Below are 21906 nucleotides of genomic sequence, written 5' to 3' on the forward strand. Positions count from 1 at the left end.
TTTTGTTCAGCACTTGGGGCCTGGAGTAGACAAGCTAGATGCTCGGGCTACGAAGTGTATTTTTCTTGGCTACTCAAGGACTCAGAAAGGTTACAAGTGTTATAACCCTAAGTTTCATAAATCGTTTGTGTGCCCGGATGTCACCTTCTTTGAATCAGTTCCTTTTTTCTCCAATGTCGGGGTCTCTTCTTCTCCCTCTGTGGTTCCTCTTCTGTTCCGGTTGTGGACCCCCTTCCCGTAGCTTCCACTCCTACTGCAGATGCACATCATATGCCGGTTACTACAGAGAGGCCGCCAATTACTCAAGTGTATACTCGCAGAAGTGCTTTGGATCCTCCTCCACTTCAGCACCCGTCGACAGATCCTGCTACTGCTCCTTCTCCCTCAGATCTTCATCTCCCTATTGCTTTGCGGAAAGGTAAATGTACTTGTACTTCTCATCCCATTTCAGACTATGTTTCCACTGCTCACCTTTCTGCTTCCCATTGCAAGTTTATATCATTACTCTCTTCAGTTCCCATTCCCAAGACTGTGCAAGAAGCCCTTGCCTCTCCAGAGTGGCGGCAAGCCATGGAAGAAGAACTCTCTGCTCTACAACATAATTATACGTGGGAACTCACCATCCTTCCTCCTGGTAAGCACACTGTTGGGTGTAAATGGGTCTATACAGTGAAGCATCTTCCTGATGGCAGTGTGGAACGATTGAAGGCACAGTTAGTGGCCAAGGGCTATTCTCAGTTATATGGTGTGGACTATATGGAGACATTCTCTCCTGTGGCTAAAATTGGTTCAGTTCGGGTGTTGATCTCATTGGCTACTATGTATGATTGGCCTCTCCTACAACTTGACATCAAAAATGCCTTCCTACATGGTGATCTTGTTGAGGAGGTGTATATGGAGCAACCACCAGGGTTTGTTGCTCAGGGGGAGGCTGGTAAGGTGTGCAGGCTCAAAAAGGTAATCTATGGACTGAAAAAATCTCCATATGCATGGTTCGGCAGGTTCAGTGAAGTGGCGAAGGCCTTTGGGATGAAACAGTGTCAGGTTGATCATTCCGTGTTTAGCTATAACTCGAAAGATGGAAAAATCTTGCTAGTCGTGTATGTGGATGATATTGTCATAACTGGAAGTGACAACAATGGAATTGACAGGCTGAAAAAATTCTTACAGGACCACTTCAATACGAAAGATCTGGGGAAGCTAAAGTATTTCTTAGGAATAGAAGTTGCGAGGTCAAAACAGGGGATCAACCTATGCCAGAGGAAATATGTTCTTGATCTACTTGAAGAAACAGGGTTGTTAGGTGCTAAACCAGCAGAGACTCCCATGGAACTCAATGCCAAGTTAAGTGTGGATGCAGGTGATGAGTTTGATGATCCTGGAAGATACAGAAGGTTGATGGGAAAGTTGAACTACCTGACCATTACCCGACCAGATATATCATTTGCTGTGAGTGTGGTGAGTCAGTTTATGCAACATCCCCGGGTTCCTCACTGGGAAGCTGTTATGAGAATTGTTAGGTACCTAAAGGGTGCTCCAGGTCGTGGTCTGTTATACCAAAAAGGAGGACCTCTTAAGATAGTAGGGTACACAGATGCTGATTGGGCTGGCTCTATATCAGACAGGAGGTCAACCACAGGGTATTGTACCTTCCTGGGTGGCAATCTTGTAACTTGGAAGAGCAAGAAGCAAACAGTGGTGGCAAGAAGTAGTGCGGAAGCAGAGTACAGGGCTATGGCCCATACCACATGTGAACTAGTATGGCTGAAGAACCTACTACAGGAGATGGGTTTCTCAATTGACAAACCCATGAAACTATACTGTGATAACCAAGCTGTTGTTCACATCTCATCCAATCCGGTCTTCCATGAAAGAACTAAACATATTGAGGTGGATTGTCACTTTGTGAGAGAGAAAGTGATAAGTGGGGTAATAACTACATCTCATGTGAGCTCAGGAAATCAGTGGGCAAATATCTTCACAAAAGGATTGTCTCGGGGAAGAATAGATTACATTTGTAACAAGCTGGGACTATATGATATTTACTCTCCAGCTTGAGGGGGAGTGTTAGAATGCTCGAGTCAGGAGTATTTTGGTCATTCTGGTGTATCTTATTGAAAGTGAAATGTCTATTGTATCTGAGTTTAAGTTATGTGTCCCATCTTCTATGAGGGACAAAATTGTCTTTCTTGTAACTCAAGTTTTCATGAATAAAAGTCAAGTGGGTCGGCTAGGAGAGGTACTTTTGTACATCCTCTCTTCTAGTCTGGCCGAATACTTTTCTCCTCTCCTTCTTCTTCTTTCTCTTTTCTTTCTTCTTTTTTCTTCTCTACTTTGACCTAGAAACAACTAGGGTTTATTCACAGTCATTAAGGTTAAAACTAGCCCTTCCTAATTTAATAAGCCAATCACAAGGGTCCATTCAAGAAAGACGGGTTATAGATCAAATTCTGATAGCAAATGAATGCATGGAGGACTTCAAGAGAAGGGGGAAGAAAGGTTTCATGTGTAAACTGGATTTGGAGAAAGCAGATGACATGGTTGATTGGTCTTTTTTGTTGGAGTCCCTTAGGAACAATGGTTTTGGAGAGAAGTGGTGTGGCTGGATAGAGGCTTGTTTAAAAGCTTGCTATTATTCAGTTATAGTTAATGGAGTGGTTAGGGACTTCTTTCCAGCTTCTAGAGGGTTGAGACAAGGGGACCCCCTTTCTCCCTTCCTTTTCACTTTGATAGCTGATGTGTTTAGTCATTAAAGGCTAGGAATTTGAAACAAGTAATAAAATTGTTTGAATGTGTGTCGAATTTGAAGATTAATTTCGAAAAGAGTTGTGTAGTGGGGGTAAATTTGGAGCCAGAGGAGACGAGTGAGATAGCAGTGTCCTTATATTGCCCTACCCCTAGCTGGCCTTTGAATTACTTGGGCATGCCTTTAGGAGATAGGCCAAGGGAAGGAAGATTTTGAAATCCGATTGTAGAAAAATGCACAAAGAAGTTGGCAGTTTGGAAGAAAAACAACATCTCCCTTGAAGGTCGTATCACTTTGACAAAAGCTACTCTAGTGAACCTGCCAACTTAATTCCTCTCGGTTTTTAGAATGCCACAAAGGATAATTTTGAAGGTAGAGAATATTATGAGGGATTTCTTGTGGGAGTCGGGGGAAGGGAGGAAGGATCGTGTGGTTAAGTGGGAATTAGTGTGTAGGAGGAAGGAACCAGGGGGATTGGGCTTAGGCAATCTAAGGAAGAAAAATACAGCTTTGCTAGGCAAATGGCTATGAAGGTAGCCTCTAGAAAGGGAAAGACTTCGGCACAAAGTTGTAAGGAGTGTGCATGGTGATGCAGGCAATGGTTGGGATACTGGTGTATTGCAGCGGTTACGCTGAATTTTGCATGGAAGGCCATTCATAGTATTCTTCATGTTTTCTTGAACCTGATCAGTTATGATGCTTGTACTGGAAATAAGGTTTTGTTTTAGGAGGATGTCTGGATTGGTGACTTCACCCTCAAGGACCTTTTTCCCTCATTGTATTCCATTTCGTGTTTGAAAAATGAGCCAATTCAAAGGTTTGTGTCCTCCAATTCCTCTGGCATCCACTGGAATTTGGGTTTTAGAAGAGACTTAGGAGATTCTGAGCTTGACTAGGTTGCTTTGCTCCTTAAAACTCTTGATCCTGTTGGATTGGACCCTTCTTCTCCAGATACTCACATTTGGAAGCCTTTGTCCCTGAGCTCCTCTTCTTGTGCTTCCTTCTTTGCCTCCTTGTGCTCCTCTTCTTTGCTTCAGCCTTTTCATAACAAGGAGGTTTGGTCAAACCTGTCCCTCCAAAAGTGGGAGCCCTCTGTTGGGAAGTCTCTCTTGGAAAAATAAACACCTCGGATGTTTTGAAAAAAAGAAGAACTGGTCTTTGTATCTCTCCTAACTGGTGTACCCTATGCAAAGCAAATGAGGAAAGTTGTTACCATATGCTAATCACTTGCCCCTTTGTTGTAGGCTTATGGGAGAAGCAGATTTGTAGACTTTTTGATCCTACAACTTTCAAGTAGCCAAAGAGAAGAGGAAGAGTCTTGTGGAGATGTGGTAGAGCTGCTTTGGCGTGGACATTTTGGGAGGAACAAAATGCCAGAATTTTTAATGATAAGGAGAGGGATCAGACTTGTGTGCTGGAAAGTATTTTATGTAGGGCCATAAGTTGGGTAAAATCCTTGGACCTGTTCTCACCCTACTCTTTCTATGATATAAGGAGGAATTGGGAGCAAGTAGCCAAGAATTCTGAAGACAGAAGCAAGCTTTTGGTGGAATGGAAGCCTCCTGATGTAGGTGTGATTAAATTAAATTTTGATGGCAGCAGTTTGGGTAATCCGGAACCATCTGGAATAGGGGGAGTCTTCAAGGATGCTGAAGGTCAGATTGTAGCTCTATTTTCTGGTCCTATAGGGATGGGAGATTCAGTTAATGCAGAAGTCCAAGCTGTACTACAAGGAGCAGAAATTGCAAAAGAGTTGGCAGTGGAGCATTTAATGATTGAAGGTGAATCCAAATTGGTTATTGGATGGCTAAAAGAGCCGGAGATGGCAGCCTGGCCTTACAGGGGGGCAATCAAATATCTCAGTCACATTTCAATGAGAAAGAAGACGGCAAATGGGATGGCAGATTTCCTAGCCAAACAAGGAGCACAAAGGAATCACCTCGTGCCTCTTTGTGGGGAGTTGTATTGTGTATACTGTGTTTTTTATTCTTATTAATAAAATTACCATTACCTATCAAAAAAAAATCATCAGAAAGGAAAGAAATTTTAAATGGAGTAAATCAGGGGGTTCATGATTTTGAGAAACAAACAGTCACTGAGATCTTAAATCCGGGCATCACATTGGATCCAAATAGGATATGCGATAAAACAGATGAAGGTGGGTCGATCAGCAGGGGCGGATGCTTTGAATCAAGAGTCCATGGGTCCACAACATAATGGAGTTAGTTCACGGGCCTTATCCAATTCGGTAGCTACATGTCCGTTGTCTCCATCAGACTCGACTGAACCTGGAGAAAAAGGAGTTTCAGGGGGGAATCAGAGAAGGGAGGGTTGTTACCAAGGTTGTTGAGCTTTCTCAACCGAACAAGGATGGTTTTGTATGGTGTATTACAAGGTTCAGTGATGCAAAAGAGAAAGAAAGATCAAAAGAAAAGGAAGGGGACAGAAGGGCTAGCAATTGCATCAGTGATGAAAGCAGAAACATCAACAAAGTAGAGAGTGTGGCAGGTTGCATTCAGGAGGAATTGCAAGAGAGCGGAAATTGCTTAGAGGTAGCCTATGAACACCCAGAGGAAGATGGCGGGGCCAGAGAAGATAAGTCTAAAAAGACGATAAAGAAGGTGGGGGAAAGAAAAGGGAAGGTAGGTAGTACAGTTTGGGGAAGAAGAAACCTGAAGGAGGGGGAGAGGGGGACAACACTCAAAACGGGCCAGAGTGGAAGGACGATGTTATTAATAACACTAGTGAAATAAATGAGAAGAATATAGAAAAGGGTGAAAAGGAAGAAAACTCCCTGTTAGGAGATTATAGAAGGAAACAAGAATATAGAACCAAACCTTTGCAAGAAGATGAGGGGGTCGGTGATGAGGGTGACGCAGATGTGGCTTCAGAGGAATTATTGATGAGACTCACGAAGTTGAGAAGGTGGTGGACTTGGAAATGGTGTTGGAAAAAGAGGTGGAGGTTAGTAAAATCTTGGGTTTTTTCTTTATTCCTGTGGGGGGGGGGGAGGATTTTGCAAGGGAAGCTTTCAGGGAGGTTGAAGAAATTTCTAGAGATTAGTTGAAGGAGAAGAAAGAGGAGACAACCATTTCAACAATGAATGTAGCTAGCGATGGTTTTGTGTGGCCAAGGGGAACGTGAGTAGGGATGCAAACGGATCAGATCGGATTCGAATCAAGGTATATCCAAATCCGATACGATACTATGAAGAGCAGATCCGATCAGATCTCACAAATAGGGATTTGAAATCGAATCCGATGAGGAAGTCGGATATCCATATCAGATCTGATCCAATTTAACTTTTAAAAAATTAATAAATTATTAAAAGAAAATTAAAATATAACCATTTAAATAAAGAAAAACAAAAAATACCGGTATCTTTTTAACCATTTTCATCATATATATACATGTTTTTATAAAAAAATAAACAATATAACAAATTTACAAAAATGCAATATAATATATTTATAAATATATATATATATATATCATATCAAATCTTCTTGGATTGGATAGGGGTGATCCGAATTCGATCCGATTTCTGATCTGATCCTATTATCCGATCTGACCCGAAGATCCAAAATGGGGGATATCCAAATCCGACAAAATGGGATCAGACTTTGGATCAGATCATGATCCGATCCATTTGCACCCCTAAATGTGAGGTCGAAGCAGGACGAAGGCATAGGGGAAGGGAACTCTAGAAGAGAAGATTCAGGTGCAACTCAGTTGTTCGAAAAGAATGCAGTATTTGAATTAGAAAGGATCAATGATAATCAAGAAGCATCTTTGATGAGGGGGAAAATCCCTAATGCAGTTAAAAGATTCAGAAGACAGAAAACCAATCAAACAATGCAAGTTTCAAAAATTTTTCCAAGACTAAAGTTGGGAGTACCAAGGGCAGGGCCAAAGAAGGGGAAGAAGATAAAGAAAGCCTTTCAGATAAGAACAGAGACTCATGTTTTAGACAACAGATCTGTTGAGAAAAGGTGTAAAGTTTGGTTTTTTCACTTGACAGTTTGTGGGTTTTGGGTGCGGGGAATTTTTCTGTTTTTAAGATAAGGGGCTGGGAGGGTTGGATGGTTTGTTTGAATTATGTCGTGTGTAATGGTGTGTCAGGTGGAAGGGGTTTGTGTGTTTATGTTTTGGGTCCTCTGTTTTTGTTCTGGGGTGGGGGTTTTCAAGATGTCAGTGGTGATTTCAGGGTTGTTTTGTAGGGTCCAAGTGGTTAAGTTGAGAATTTTTTCCCTTCTGTTGGGTGATTCCTTATCACTTCATTGTATCTTTTCTTCTTAGCTTTCTTAGTATATTTTCTTTTTTTGTTTATCTTCAAAAAAAAAGAGTTTAGTTGGCCAGTGGTAAGCCTAGTGTCTTGGATCTCTTATTATCAGGTCTGTGTTTTTTATTCAGCTGTAGTGTGTTTTTTGTGCTGGTTGTTCTTTGCTTTACCTAGAAGTTCAAGATTGTAGCAGTGTTTGACCTGTGGTGTTCATCTGAAAGTTTTTTCCTCTTGTTTTTGTCTTGGGGGTGTTCAAAAGTGTTCTATTGTGTTTTCTACTTCTTGTGAAAGGAGTTTGGAGCATTCTTGCTGATTACAGTGGACTGTAAATTGGAAAATAGGCCTGATTTCTTCAGTTAGTGTTGTTTCTCTCTTCCTGGTACAAGTTGCTTGTGGGCTGTTATATTTATCATGTGTGAACAATGTCAACTGATGATTCAGCCATATCTGAAGTCACTGAAGGTCAGAATATAGTCAGTCTAGGGGCTGAAAACTGGGGTTTCCCTGTTGCTATTACAGTCCTTAATGGACTGAACTATTTGGAGTGGTCCAAAAATGTTAAATTGTATGTTGGGTCCAAAGGAAATCTTGGATATTTGTCCGGTGATATTCATCAACCCAAAGTGGCTGGTGCAGCCCATGATAAGTGGGTTCAAGAAAATTATTCGATCATTTCTTGGCTTGTAACTTCTATTCACCCATCTAAGGAAAAATTTTATGTGGGCTAAAACCGCGAAGGAGATTTGGGACCAGGCTAAGGCTACTTTTTCTGACCAAAGTCACCATGCTCATATTTATCAGCTACAGGTTGAATCCTCCAATTGTAAACAGGGGGAGAAAAGTCTGTCAGGTTACTATTCATCTCTTACCTCCATGTGGAGGGAACTTGATCATTACCAAAGTGTTGATTGGAAGAATGAATCATATGCAAGAGAGTACAAAAGGCTTGTAAATCAGTAGCAAGTTTTCACATTCTTAGTAGGTCTTAACCCTAGTTATGAGCCCATTCGGGTTCTGATTTTAGGGAGCAAGGAATTCCCATCACATCAAAAATTGTACTCATTGGTTCAGCCTGAGGAGAGTAGGAGAATAGCCATGAATCCTCCAGAGGGGAGCAACAAGTTGTGCTCTTTTCCAAGGGAGGTCGTGCAAATAAAAAGGGTGGTGCAGGGATGAAGAAGACTGAGGAAGTTGATAAATAAGTTAAGATGTCCTCGCTGTGGCAGACCTAGACACACTAAAGAGACATGTTGGGAAGCCGAAGAATTTTCAGTCCTTTCAAAATAAGCAACCACAATATTCTAGGAAGAGTTCTAGTTTAGCTAATGTTGTTTCTGGTGGTTCATCTCAAGAGGGTGTCTCCATAGGTTCTAAACCTAAGGAGGGATTATTGAATACCTTACATGATCAATTGGAAGAATATGGTAGGACTCTCCGTCAACTTGAGGAGACTTCTATCACTCCTACCTCACATGTGTCTACTTCATGTAACTAGGCCTTTTCATTTCATGTGTCTACTTCATCCTTCAACCCTTGGATCATTGATTCTGGGGCAACCAACCATATGACTAGTAAGCCTCATTTGTTTTCAACACATCGTTTACTTTTTGGTAGAGACAAAGTTAGGCTAGTTGATGGTTGACATACCACCATTGTTGGCCAAGGTGCAGTGCCCTTATAGAATGGGGTTCTTCTTCATTCAATATATCATGCTCCCAAATTTCCTACCAATCTTTTGTCTATTAGTTGCATTACTTGATCCTTGAATTGCAATGTAACATTTTTTTTCTGATTATTGTGTTTCCAGGATTTGACTTCTAGGAGAGCGATTGGTAAGGGACGTGTGGTCGATGGTCTCTACATACTAGATGATGTTGCAGCTCTGAAGTCAAGTAGTACAACAAGTTTTGTGAGTCAGTCTAAGAGTCCTTGTAATAATGCCCAGATTTTACTGTGGCATTACCGTTTGGGTCATTTGTCTTTTCCGTCTTTGAGAGCCTTGTTTTCAACTTTATTTAGTCAATGTCCAAGTCTACACTTCAGTGTCCAACTTGTATTTTAAGCAAACATTGTAGAATAAAGTTTCCTCCAAGAAATAAAATGCTGAATTTCCTTTTCAAATCGTTCACTTTGATGTGTGGGGCCCTACTACTATTATTGCTGAAGGAAGTTACAAATACTTCATTAGTTTCATTGATGACTTGTCGAGATACACTTGGATTTATTTACTTCGTTCATGAGATGAAGCTCAAAAAATCATGGAAGATTTTCCAAAAAATGGTATTCGCACAATTTCATGTGGAAGTGCAAAAATTTCATTCAGACAATGCTCGAGAGTACTCCAAAGATTATCAAAATCAGATTTTTTCCCATCATGGTACCATTCATCTAAGCACTTGCCCCAGGACACCGCAACAAAACGACATTGCTGAGAGAAAAATCAAGCATCTCCTTGAAGTGGCCCGTAGTTTGATGTTGCATATGCATGTATCGAAGAGGTTCTTGGATGATGCTATGTTGACAGTTGCATTTCTTATCAAAACGTATGCCTACTCTTGTTCTCAAGTTCAAGGCCCCACACTAGCTGTTGTTTCCTAAGTCCCCATTGTTTTCTATCATTGTCCGTACTTTTGGATGTCATGTTTTGTGCAGGATTTGTCTACATATCGTGTTAAGCTTGGTCCGTGTTTTATTCCTTGTATTTTTCTGAGATATCCCACCACTCAAAAGGGATATAAGTGTTATGATCCCTCTTTTCATCGCACTTTTGTCTCCAGGGGTGTGACTTACATTGAGCATCAACCTTTCTTCCCTTCTCCTCCGTGGGAGAATATTACTTTGGAGAATCGATTTCTGGTTCCCACTTCCACACCTGAGTCTTTAGTTCCTTCCGTTACATCACATCATTCTCGTTCTCTTGTTCGTGCTCTTGTCCATCGTGTTTACTCCTGTTCTAGGTCTTGTTCCCATCCTCCAAAATAGCATACACCACCAAATGAAGGGGAACTTGAGACTACTTCCCTTGTACCAGCGGATTCCCAGGAGGCAAACCTGAAGAGTAGTGCATTTCCTTTTGAACCAGGTAATGCTACTTCTTGTGATCATGATCTACCTATAGCTGTTTGAAAAGGTACCCATTCTTGCACTACTATGTATCCCATTAGTCATTTTACCACTTGTAGCCATTTGTCTCTCCTTATCGTTCTTTTTTATCTACCACCTCTAGTGTTTTTGTTAATAATTTTGTAGAGGCCTTAAATTCTCCTGAGTGGAAAAATGTAATGCTTAAGAAACTTAATGCTCTTCATAAGAATTGTATGTGGGCTTTAGTGGACCTTCCTAAGGGTAAAAAATCTATGGAATGCAAGTGGGTGTTTACTGTTAAGATTCGTGTTGATGGCTCAATGGAAAGATATAAGGCAAGGTTGGTGGCCAAGGGTTTCACTCAAACATATGGAGTTGACCATATAGAAATGTTTGCTCCAGTTGCAAAAATGAACTCCATTTGTGTCCTCCTCTCCCTTGTTGCAATGTTTGATTGGGGATTGCACTAGTTAGATGTCAAAAATGATTTCTTGAATGATGATCTCAAGGAGGAAGTTTATATGGTGCAACCTCCAAGTTTTACTTCAGAGGAAACAAAAGGAAAGGTTTGCTGCCTCAAGAAGTCTTTGTATGGTGTGAATCAGTCTGCTAGGGCTTCGTTTGATAGATTTAATAATGCAATCAAGCAAGTTGGTTTCAAACAATGTCAAAGTGATCATACTCCCTTTGTTAAGAGGTAAGGGAATCAGGTGGCCATTCTTATAGTTTATGTGGATGGCATTATCATTATCGGGAATTGGGAAATACAAAAGGTAAAGAGATTCTTGGGGGCCTAGTTTGATATCAAAGATCTAGGCCCTTTAAAGTACTTCCTTGGAATTGAAGTTGCGAGATCAAACAAAAGCATCTTTATTTCTCCGAGGAAGTACATCCTAGATCTTTTGCAAGACATTGGTAAGCTTGGAGTCAAGCCTGTAGATACTCCAATTGATAGTAATCACAAACTTGGTGAAGAAGGCGGTGAGCTTCTCTCTGATGTAAGGAAGTTCCCAGAGGCTTATTGGTAGATTGTCGTACTTGTCCATGACTAGACCCGACATTGCTTATGTTGTTGGGGTGTTGAGCTAGTATATGCATGCCCTTAGGACTACTCATCTTGCCGCTGCAAAGCATGTCTTGAAGTACTTAAAAAGGTTTCCTAGTAAAGGTATCCTCTTTTCCAAGCATGGCCACTTGAAAGTAGAAGTCTTCACAAATGCAGATTGGATCGGCTCATTTAATGATAGGAGATTAACAGGTTATTGCACCTTCGTTAGAGCCTTAGAGGAAATTTAGTAACCTGGAGAATCAAGAAACAAATAGTGGTTGCTAGGTCAAGTGTGGAAGCAGAATATAGGGCCATGGCACATGGAGTTGAAGAAATTTTGTGGTTAAAGAATATGTTAAAGGTGTTGGGAGTTGAAGTTCACAGCCCAATGCCATTGTATTGTGACAACAAGGCATCAATCAATATAGCGCACAATCCTGTGATGCATGAAAGAACAAAACATATTGAGGTCAACAAGCATTTCATCTGCGACCAACTTGAAGCTGGTGAAGGTTGTATCCCTTATGTAAATTCTATGGATCAGTTGGGTGACATCTTCACTAAGGGCGTTTCAGGTACCTGACATATGGATGTCTGTACCAAGTTGGGAATGATAGATATATATACAGCCCAACTTGAGGGGGGAGTGTTGTTAGGAATGCTATTAGACCTGCTATTGGGTTGTATATGAGCTGTTAGTGGGCCTGTTTATATGTTTATCTCCGTTAAGCTGTAATCAGGGGTACTCTTGTAATATCCCCTTTTATTTGAACACCCTAATATATAAGCTAAATGGTGCTCCACCTCCACTATCTTTTCGGCAAACTCTCCTCTTTCTCTCTTCTCTTCTTCTTCTTCCATTCCAGAATTCTTTTCTGATTTCTTTTTTTTTTTTTAAATGTGAAAGTCTTCTAATGGTGCTCTGGTGATGTTCTAAAAGTAATTTTATTTTTCAAATTTGATACTCTGATTATTTGATTGAACTCCACTTTATAGTGGTTCTATTAGAAAGATGTCCGGTTGACAGATTTGTTGTAGAAGCCTCCAACGATGAGTTCATTGCTTTGTTGGAAATGCTTGTGGTTGCCTTGTTTCTGTTGACAAGTGTTTTATGGACTTTGATTAGACAGGTGAGAATCCTTATTGAAATGTATGATTTGAATGCAGTACCTCTTGATATTGGTTTGGTGTTTACAGGTGAAAAATAGGGTCAGAATTATTATTGAAGGTGAGGAACCTGCAGTTGAACATGGAGATTGTTAAATAGCAGACCATGAGAGATCAAGGAAGTTGTTGGGGGAGTGGAAGAAGACAAGAGATTGAAAGTTGTTGAAGGCAAGAGATTGGAAGAAGATATGGTTAATAATGGTATTTTACATGATTGTGGAGATCTTCGGAAGATGACCTTATGTCAGGTATTAAGGGGAACTCTAGAAATCTCATTGGTAGAAAAATACAAGTTGTTGGGGGAGTGGATAGACACCAAGGGGATAGGTATCTCTGAAGGGTCAAGGCAATTTAGGTAGGGAGATGAGTTGGTGTAATTGGGAAACATTTTATTTAACAAGGTATGGTGAAAGTGGGATTTTAATGGCAATGGCAAATGGGAGCATTAAGAGGAGTTAAAGATGATAGGCGAGATTTTTTAAACCTTGTAATGTGGCTTTATTATTATGGTGGTCAGTTCTTGAGGGTTTATGGATTGAAGGGCAAAATGGGGTTTTTAGATTGTTGGCAGTGTGATATTTGGAATAGTCATATCACTCTTTTTATGTGGCATTTGGTTTAGGTGAGATTCAATATGCTCATTCTCATTGGCTGGTTAAGGATTGGGATAGGGTGGTATTTAGTTGCCCATGTTCATTTCTTCCCATGAAGTTTTGTAGAAAGCCTTATATGGCCTTAAACAATCACCTCGTGCTTGGTTTGGGAAATTCAATGAAGCAGTTGTTGAATTTGGTCTCCTTAGGTGTCAGTTTGACTATTTTGTGTTTTGCAAGACCTTTGAAGCTGGTATCAAGGTTCAAATTATCAATATGTATCGGCCGATGCGTATCGCATCAAGAGCTTCCCGATATGCCCCTACAGAGGGTGTATCAGGGTTTTGACCAGTTTAGGGAGTGGACGGATTTGGAAAAAAACAAGAGGCTAAAAAAACTACCAATACTGCCCGATACGCCTCTACCGGCGTATCAGGCGTATCAATATTTTGAACCTTGGCTGGTATTATTATTACTCTTGTTGTTTATGTAGATGATATTGTGATTAAAGAAGCGATTCACAAGGTATTAGTAAGCTGAAATTGTTTTTACAGGAGAAATTTCATACCAAAGACTTAGGTAAACTACGTTATTTTCTTGGAATAGAAGTCATGAGATCTACCACAGAAATTTCATTGTTACAACTCAAGTATGCATTGGATTTACTTGAGGAGACAGGTATGTTGGGGTGTAAACTGGTGGCTACACCAATGGACAATATAGTTGAAGATCAGGGGGAGCTAGTTGAAGATCTTGAACAATATAGGGGACTGGTTGGGAAGCTAAATTATTTGACTATTACTCGTCTAGACATCTGTTTTGCTGTTGGGGTAGTAAGTAATTCATGAGTTCCCCCCATGTTCCTCACCTTGAAGCAGTGTTTACAATTATAAGATATCTCAAGGGTTCACCTAGTATGGGAATTGTTTACAAAGATTATGGTCACTTGACTATATCAGGCTTCACAGATGTAGATTGGGCTGGATCACCGAACGGTAGGAGATCAATGACAAGGTATTGTACTTTCCTAGGAGGACTAAAGAGAAAAATAAATATTTACATAAAATCCCTCACAGGACTAAATAAATACATCAAAGGGACTCTTCACACTCCCCCTCAAACTGATGCAAAGGCATTAGCATCAATTTTCTCACAAGGAATAAATGTTTGGATCTCGTCATTGCCTTTGTGAAGATATCAACAACTTGCACATCGGAGGCAACATGAGAAAAAGAGATAAAGCCAACAAGAAACAAGTCTTGGATAAAGTGGCAATCCACCTCAATATGCTTCGTCCTTTCATGGAAGACGAGATTAGATAAGAGACCCCACAAGTTTTTGATAGAGGGAGGCATCAATAAGTAAGGAACCTTCATACTTAGATAATTTAACATTTAGGTCCAAGGGAGTATCAACTTGTTTGTCGTTAGTAAGACCGGCCAACTTAACAAGATCATAGGCATTGTTGTGCTGGCAAATGAAATATCCCTGGTGACTTCTTTGAACTTCAAGTCCTAAGAAATAGGTAAGATGACCCAGATACTTCATATGAAAGGAACTGTGAAGGAGAGACTTGAGCTCTTGAATTCCCTCTATATCATCTCCTGTCAACACGTCATCAAAATACAAGAGAAAAATCGTAATACCCTGGGATCTTTTCCGAACAAATAGAGAGTAATCAGGAGCACTCTAGTTATACCCAGCTTTCACAACAATATCCCAAAATTTATCAAACCATGCTCGAGGAGCTTGCTTTAGCCCATAAAGAGATTTCTTCAACTGGCAAACGAGGGAAGCATCACTACAGTACCCTGGAGGGGGTTTCATATATATTGTTTCTTTGAGATGCCCATGTAGAAAAGCATTTCTCACATCCAATTGAGAGATTGTCCAAGAGTGCTGCAGAAAGGGCTAAAAGAACACAAACTGCAGTGATCTTGGCCACGGGAGCAAATGTCTCTCATAGTCAATGCCATACTCCTGTATATAGCCCTGAGCCACAAGCTGAGCTTTGTACTGGTCTAGAAATAGGGGTGTAAACGGATCAAATTCGAATTGGATCAGGCAATATCCAAATTTGAATCCGATATCCAACGGATATTGAAAATTAATATCCGAATTTGAATCTAATTAAATATTCGAATATACGATTCGATTCGAATTTGATTAATTAATTATTTTAGATAATCAATAAATGTATAAAATAAATATTTTATTGATATAAAATATATAAATATATAAATTATTTATATAACTTAATTGTTATATACAAATTATATAAAATATTTTACATATTATGTATAAGAATTAAATAATCAGTCGAATTCGGATATTTATCGAATCGAATCAGGTCATATCCGAATTCAAAGGAGTTGGGACAAGGTCCTAGGTGTCATTCTCATGCAAAGCTTAAATTTCTACAGCCATGGCATCTCTCCAGTGAGGGCTGCTAATAAGAACGGGAAATATCTATAGAAGACAAAACAATAGAAAAGGAACTATGTGATGTAGTGCGATCTAACTACTCCCTGCTAGAGGATGATCTGGCTTCCAACCGAGCAGCGAGCTAGGTGAATCTGCAAGACAGCAGATCAGAGAACCCGGGGTGGCTAACCCGGCGAGGTCGCTCCGATGCTTAAGTTAGTATACTGTGGTGCGAGCTGAAAGCTTTGAGAGCTAGAGAGCTAGAGAGTAGAAAAATCACGTGTACCTTGTGTCATTGGGGTTGGTGCCCTTATATAGTTGAGCTCTCGCAGGTTTTGTGGATCGGTTCCGGGATCTTCGTCCTGAGGGGATCTGTTTCCGCTTTAATTGGGGAGTAACGTATCAATTAATAAAGATTATCAATTCCGCCCGATCCGGGCGAGGAGAAGATTAGGCCTACCATTACGCGGCATGATCCCGTGAGGTTCGGGATCTACTGGAGAAACTTCCGGAGTTGGTACGTGGCGGTTTGGGTCGGTAGACCCGAGTTGATACTTCAGTTCTTTTAGTTCCAAGCTGGATTGAATGCCGAGGTGACCGAACACCCGAGCTCAAACGTTGCGAACTAGTCTTGCTAGGCTGAGCTGTCATCCCTTGGTCAGGTCGTGTCCACGTGTCCCCTTCTCGCTAGGTCATGCCAAATCACCCTTCATCAATTGCCCCCCACTCCTCGTGCCAGGGGTCCCAACCCGGTGCGAGGAGTTCATAGACGATCTAGGTGGATTTGGCGCGGGGTCTGACAATCTGAAGAGCGAACCACTGGTCGGGCCTGTTCAATCGTCTGGCTCAACCATGAGATGACCCAGATCGCGTCCCGGGTACACACGGACGTCAAAAAGTGCGCTCAACCGATTTCATCCTCGGGTGTCGTGCAACCGGTTCTCATGAGAGTCGTTGGATCGAGCAGGTCTCAACCGTTGATCGCCACGCGGTGAGCTATAAATAGGGGGCCGAGGGGCCCCTCTTCTTCGCCAAAAATCTTGTGATTGAGCTCTCCCGAGATCGCGTCGGAGTCCTTCAGCTTGCCACTTCTTCCCCTGTGTTCCGAGGTCGTTTTCATCATCTTTTTTTGGTGAGTTCGTCTTTTCTTCCTTAGTTTGTTCTCCTTTCTTGTTCCTGTTTCAATGTCTAGTGCTAGCATAGATAGGCGTCTTAGTGACTCTAGTGGGCTTGAGGGTGCCGAGGTGCAGTCCTCGGCTCCTGCTGGCGAGGTCAGCTCCTCGCTTGGTGGTTCTCCCCCTCGCCCCTTAGGAGAAACCTCCTTACTCAAAGTCGGGCCATCTCAGCCTGAGGAACCTGTAGCTCGGGAGGAGGGACCGACCTCCAGAGAGGGGGTCCCGTCTTCTTCTCAGGGTCGGGATCCAAATGACTTCGGTCCTTCCACCATGACCTCAGATAGGCTACTGTCCTTGGTAGCTTGTTATCGTCTTCCCGATAACCTAGTTTTTAGTATTCCATTGGGTCGGTACCCTTGGGTTCATGGTCACCATGAGCTCGCGGTTTTCAAAGAGCAGCTCGTAGCTGGGCTGCACTTCCCGCTCCACCCATTCATTATAGAAATAATTAAGTTCTTTGACATCACCATCGACCAATTACACCCAAACTCCATCCGAACTATAGTAGGTACAATCTCCCTATTCCACGAGTACAACCGATCTCTGTCCTTAGACGTTTTTAGTTCGATCTTCCCAATCAAAAAGAACTCCGCTTGCCTGCGCGGGGACATCCGTCAAAGTTACTACATCTCTCCTTGCCCTTGGTTCAAAATCATGTTCGGCAGCCCGAACAAAATACCGGCCTGGAAGAGGAGAAACTTTTTTGTCCGGAACCCTGAGGGGTGGCCCTTCCCGACTCACTAGCGGGTGGCTATTAAAGACCCCGGGGTGTCGAGCTACAGGTTCCTCAGGCCGAGATGGCCCGACTTCGGGTAAGGAGGTTTCTCTTAAGGGGCGAGGGGGAGTACCACCTAGCGAGGAGCTGACCTCGCCAGCAGGAGCCGAGGACTGCACCTCGGCACCCTCAAGCCCACTAGAGTCACTAAGAAGCCTATCTATGCTAGCACTAGACATATTGAAATAGGAACAGGAAAGGAGAACAAACTAAGGAAGAAAAGATGAACTCACCAAAAAAAGATGATGAAAACGACCTTGAAACATAGGGGAAGAAGTGGCGAGCTGAAGGACTCCGACGCGACCTCGAGAGAGCTCAGCCACAAGATTTTTGGCAAAGAAGAGTCACTGCGTGGCGATCAACGGCTGAGACCTGCTCGATCCAACAGCTCATGAAAACCAGTTGCATGACACCCGAGGACGAAATCAGTTGAGCGCACTTTTTGACGTCCGTAGAGTTTATAAACAGCGTGACGTCCGCGCATACCCGGGACGCGATTTGGGTCATCTCGTGGTTGAGCCAGACGGTTGAACAGGCCCGACCAATGGTTCGCTCTTCAAATTGTCTTACCCCGCGCTGAATCCACCTAGATCATCCATGAACTCCTCGCACCGGGTTGGGACCCCTGGCACGAGGAGTGGGGGGCAATTGATGAAGGGTGATTTGACGCAACCTAGCGAGAAGGGAACACGTGGACACGACTTGACCAAGGGATAACAGCTTAGCCTAGCAAGACTAGTTCGCAACGTTTGAGCTCGGGTGTTCGGTCACCTCGGCATCGAGACACCTCGACATTCAATCCAGCTCAGAACTAAAGGAACCGAAGTATCACCTCGGGGCTACCGGCCCAAACCGCCACGTACCAACTCCGGAAGTTTCTCCAGTAGATCCCGAACCTCACGGGATCACGCCGCGTAATGGCAGGCGTAATCTTCTCCCCACCCGGATTGGGCGGAATTGATAATCTTTATTAATTGATACGTTACTCCCCAATTAAAGCGGAAACGGATCCCCTCAGGACGAAGATCCTGGAACCGATCCACAAAACCCGCGAGAGCTCAACTATATAAAGGCACCAACCTCACTGACACAAGGTACGCGTGATTTTTCTACTCTAGCTCTCAAAGCTTTCAGCTCGCACCACAATATACTAACTTAAGGATCGGAGCGACCTCGCCGGGTTAGCCACCCCGGGTTCTCTGATCCGCTGTCTTGCAGATTCACCTAGCTCGTTGCTCGGCTGGAAGCCAGATCATCCTCTAGCAGGGAGTAGTCAGATCGCGCTACATCAATTGGCACCGTCTGTGGGAAACGCTACAAAAAACTAAGTTCTCACCTTCTAAAAAGTTAAGTCCTCATCTTCCAGATCTCGTATCATTACTATGGTTGGCAGGAAAACCATAGTAATCAGGCAGTCTAGAGATGTGAGAAGAACGACACAATGGAACAATAGAGGGATCTGAAACAGGAGTGTCACTTACAAAGTTGTTTAGGACAGATAATGGAGCTAAGATCAGGAGGAAGGGGGTCGTAGGCGCAGGCACTGGACCACAAACTCACTTGCGAGAGAAGATGAGAAGATCCTTCGTAGCAATTGAAGACGGAGCATCTATGAATCAAAGTCATACAGAACAAAAACAGGAGGTGCAGATAACTTGGCTACTCTTGAAAAGAAAGAGATGTGTTCAAGAAATACCACATTCCTAGAAATTTAAATATGGCATTCAAAGGGATCACAACAAAGAAATCTCTTGTAATTAGGACTATAACCCACAAAGGCACAAATAACAGATTGGACTGAAAGCTTAGAACGTTCACGAGAGGGTAGATGTACAACACATGCATCGAAAAACATGAAGACAGGAAAGATCTGGAGGGCAACCAAACATTTTCTAATGAGGGGACATGTTAGCAAGAACAGATGGAGGCAAGGTTTAAAATGTCGATGTCGATGGAAATGTCGCTTACCAAAATATAGGACATATGTCGGAAATGTCGAGGGGAAATATTGTAAAAATTAGAGACATTGTGGAAATATGCAATGATATTTTGTAAAATGATAAAAGAAGCATTAATACATATTTCTAGCTATTATCTTATTCCCAACCATTATATAAAGCTATGAAACTAAGATCAATAACAAATTAGTAAATGGCGATTTACTGATTTATTATGCATTTTGATATTTTTACAAAGTTCTCCGATATTTTCTTTTCTTATTTTTAATTTTGATTTATTATAAATTCTAATATATTTATTTCACACAAGTAAATACAAATACATTTATTCTGATTTTTTAAATATTAAAGTTATAATACATTATGTTTTATTATAAATTTAATAAACTGATTCTCCTTTTTGTAGTATTAAGATTATGATAAATTCTGATTTCTTATAAAACTTAATGAATTTATTATGATTTTTAATACTAAATGTATAATAAATTATGATTTAGTATAAAATTTAATAAATTTATTCTGATTTGTTATATTAAATATAGAATATGATTTATTATAAAATTTAATAAACATTTTCTGATTTTAATAAAGATTTTAAAAATACTAACTAGTTAATATTTTATTACTTGAAAAATATTTTATGTTTTATATTATTAAGTAATTAATTTATTCTTTTGTTAATTCTTTTTTATAAATATTTTATTTGAAATATTAAATAGAAGTTATTAATGGAATAATGTATATTAATATACTGTATTATATTAAGATAATATACTAATATATTATATTATTAATGTACATTAGTCGACATCCTGTTGACACAATAGGAAAAACTGTCTTTTTTTTTGGTTATTTTGACCGATTTGGTTGACATTTCCAAAATACAGGAAATGTTGACCGAAATAATATAATTTTTATATTACCATCCATTTCCATGTCAGTGAGCCTCGACATCGACATATGTCGGGCGACATTAGCGAAATGTCGTGACATTTGAAACCATGGATGGAGGTGCATGTGACTCTTGCAGAAGAGTCCTCACAACACTAAGAACATGGCCATTTTTCTGTTATGCCACACCATTTTGCTGAGGAGTGTCAGCACTGCTCCATTGAACTTGTATGCCGTGATGTTTCAAATAAACCAGAAATTCTCCATCACTGTATTCTCCCCCTGAGTTAGAATGTAAGATCTTTACACTTGACCGAAACTGAATTTGAACCATAGCATGAAACAACTGAAAGGTAGGAAAGACTTCTGACTTGTGTTTGAGAAATTATATCCAAGTGTACTCGGTACAATCATCAATGAACAATACAAAATATTTGTATCCCAAATGTGAAACAATAGATGAAGCCCATAAATCACTATGTATAATTTCAAAAGGTTAAATAGCATGTTCAGATCTATGAGGAAATGGCAAAATATGACCAACTCAAACAAGTAACACAAAATGTATCAAAAGTTTTCATAGAGGGGATTTTTGTTCTAATGAAGCAAGAATCAAACAAAAGTTTAAGTTTTTCAGAGTTTGGGTGACCCAAACATTTATGCCATAAATCCCAGACATTATTTCTTTGATCCAAATCAGGACTCAATGAAGAAGAGCTCAAGTAAGCAAAGGATGATGCTGATTGAGATTTCTCAAACTCCAATGCAAACAAGTGGCCCAACCTACACCCCCTTCACCTTCCTGGTGCACTGGTCCTAAATCAAACAGCCATCAGAAGAAAATGTTAGAATGTTACCTTCATCAACTAATTGACCAACTGAAATAAGGTTAACAGTAAGTTTAGGAATAAAGGTCTTGGTCAGGGAAAGTGGGTTTGAGGTTGAGAGTTTGAGACACAAATCATTATTCTCAATGATATCCAGTTTCTCACCATTGGCAGTAACAATATGTTTATGGTGGGTTGCAAAAGAATTGTTTAATGGTTCAAGGTAGGCTCCAGTCATATGATCCGTAGCACCAGAGTCAATTAACCAAACATGAGAGGGAGGAGCATTAACCAGAAAACTCACCAGACAGGCCAATAGCAGAAAAGGTAAATGAGATAGCAAAGGATACTAGTTGTCGTACTTCTTATTCATGGAAGCAAAAGATTCAACTTTGAAAGTAGAGGCTTTAGTCATCTAACCTTCAGACACCTAACAAGCTCGTGGTTGATTCTTCTTCACAGTAGCCTTAGAGGGACGAACTGGGCGGTCTTGAATGATATGACCATGCTGCTTACAGTAAGTGCATACATTCTTCTTCTTGTAATGTGAGGCTATATGTCCAAACCCCTTACTTTCATAACTAGGTCTTAGAAAGATCCTTTCCACCAGATTTCTTACTTCTGTGTGCAATGAAAGCAGTTTCAGCTGAATCATGATGCCTTCCCTCTATGTTTGCAGTCGTCATTAGTCTAGTTTCTTCCCTCAATAACTCTCCCATCACAGGGTCTAAATCCGGAAGGGTACCTCTACTCAAGATGATTATTTCATAATCAGGTCTCTGTCTCATAAGGAATCGGTTCACCTTTTTGTTCTCAAAATGCTTCTGTAGGTACTTAACACATTCTGGGGATCAAAGGGATCAGTGTTAACCAGTTCATATTCTTCCCATAAATCAATGAAGCATGCATAGTACTTTTTTATCATTCAATCCCCCT

At 41.0% G+C, this 21906-nt stretch overlaps 1 protein-coding gene across 4 annotated transcripts in view; it reads left to right on the top strand.

Annotated features, from left to right (window-relative positions):
• The window catches only part of RAD52-2 (cobalt ion-binding protein), a 74000-nt gene that overhangs the window by 43887 nt on the left and 8207 nt on the right, over positions 1-21906 (top strand). For 2 of the 4 annotated variants that reach the window (XM_088903950.1, XM_088903951.1), the window contains exon 4: positions 8836-8937. The exons of the other annotated variants lie outside the window; for them this stretch is intronic. In XM_088903950.1, the coding sequence (XP_088760076.1) occupies positions 8836-8937 (102 nt within the window). The remainder of the gene's footprint in view (positions 1-8835; positions 8938-21906) is intronic. 4 annotated transcript variants of the gene reach the window in all.

Source organism: Nelumbo nucifera, chromosome 4, assembly GCF_055504915.1.
Source record: "Nelumbo nucifera cultivar China Antique chromosome 4, China Antique-T2T, whole genome shotgun sequence".
Taxonomy (NCBI): Eukaryota; Viridiplantae; Streptophyta; class Magnoliopsida; order Proteales; family Nelumbonaceae; genus Nelumbo; species Nelumbo nucifera.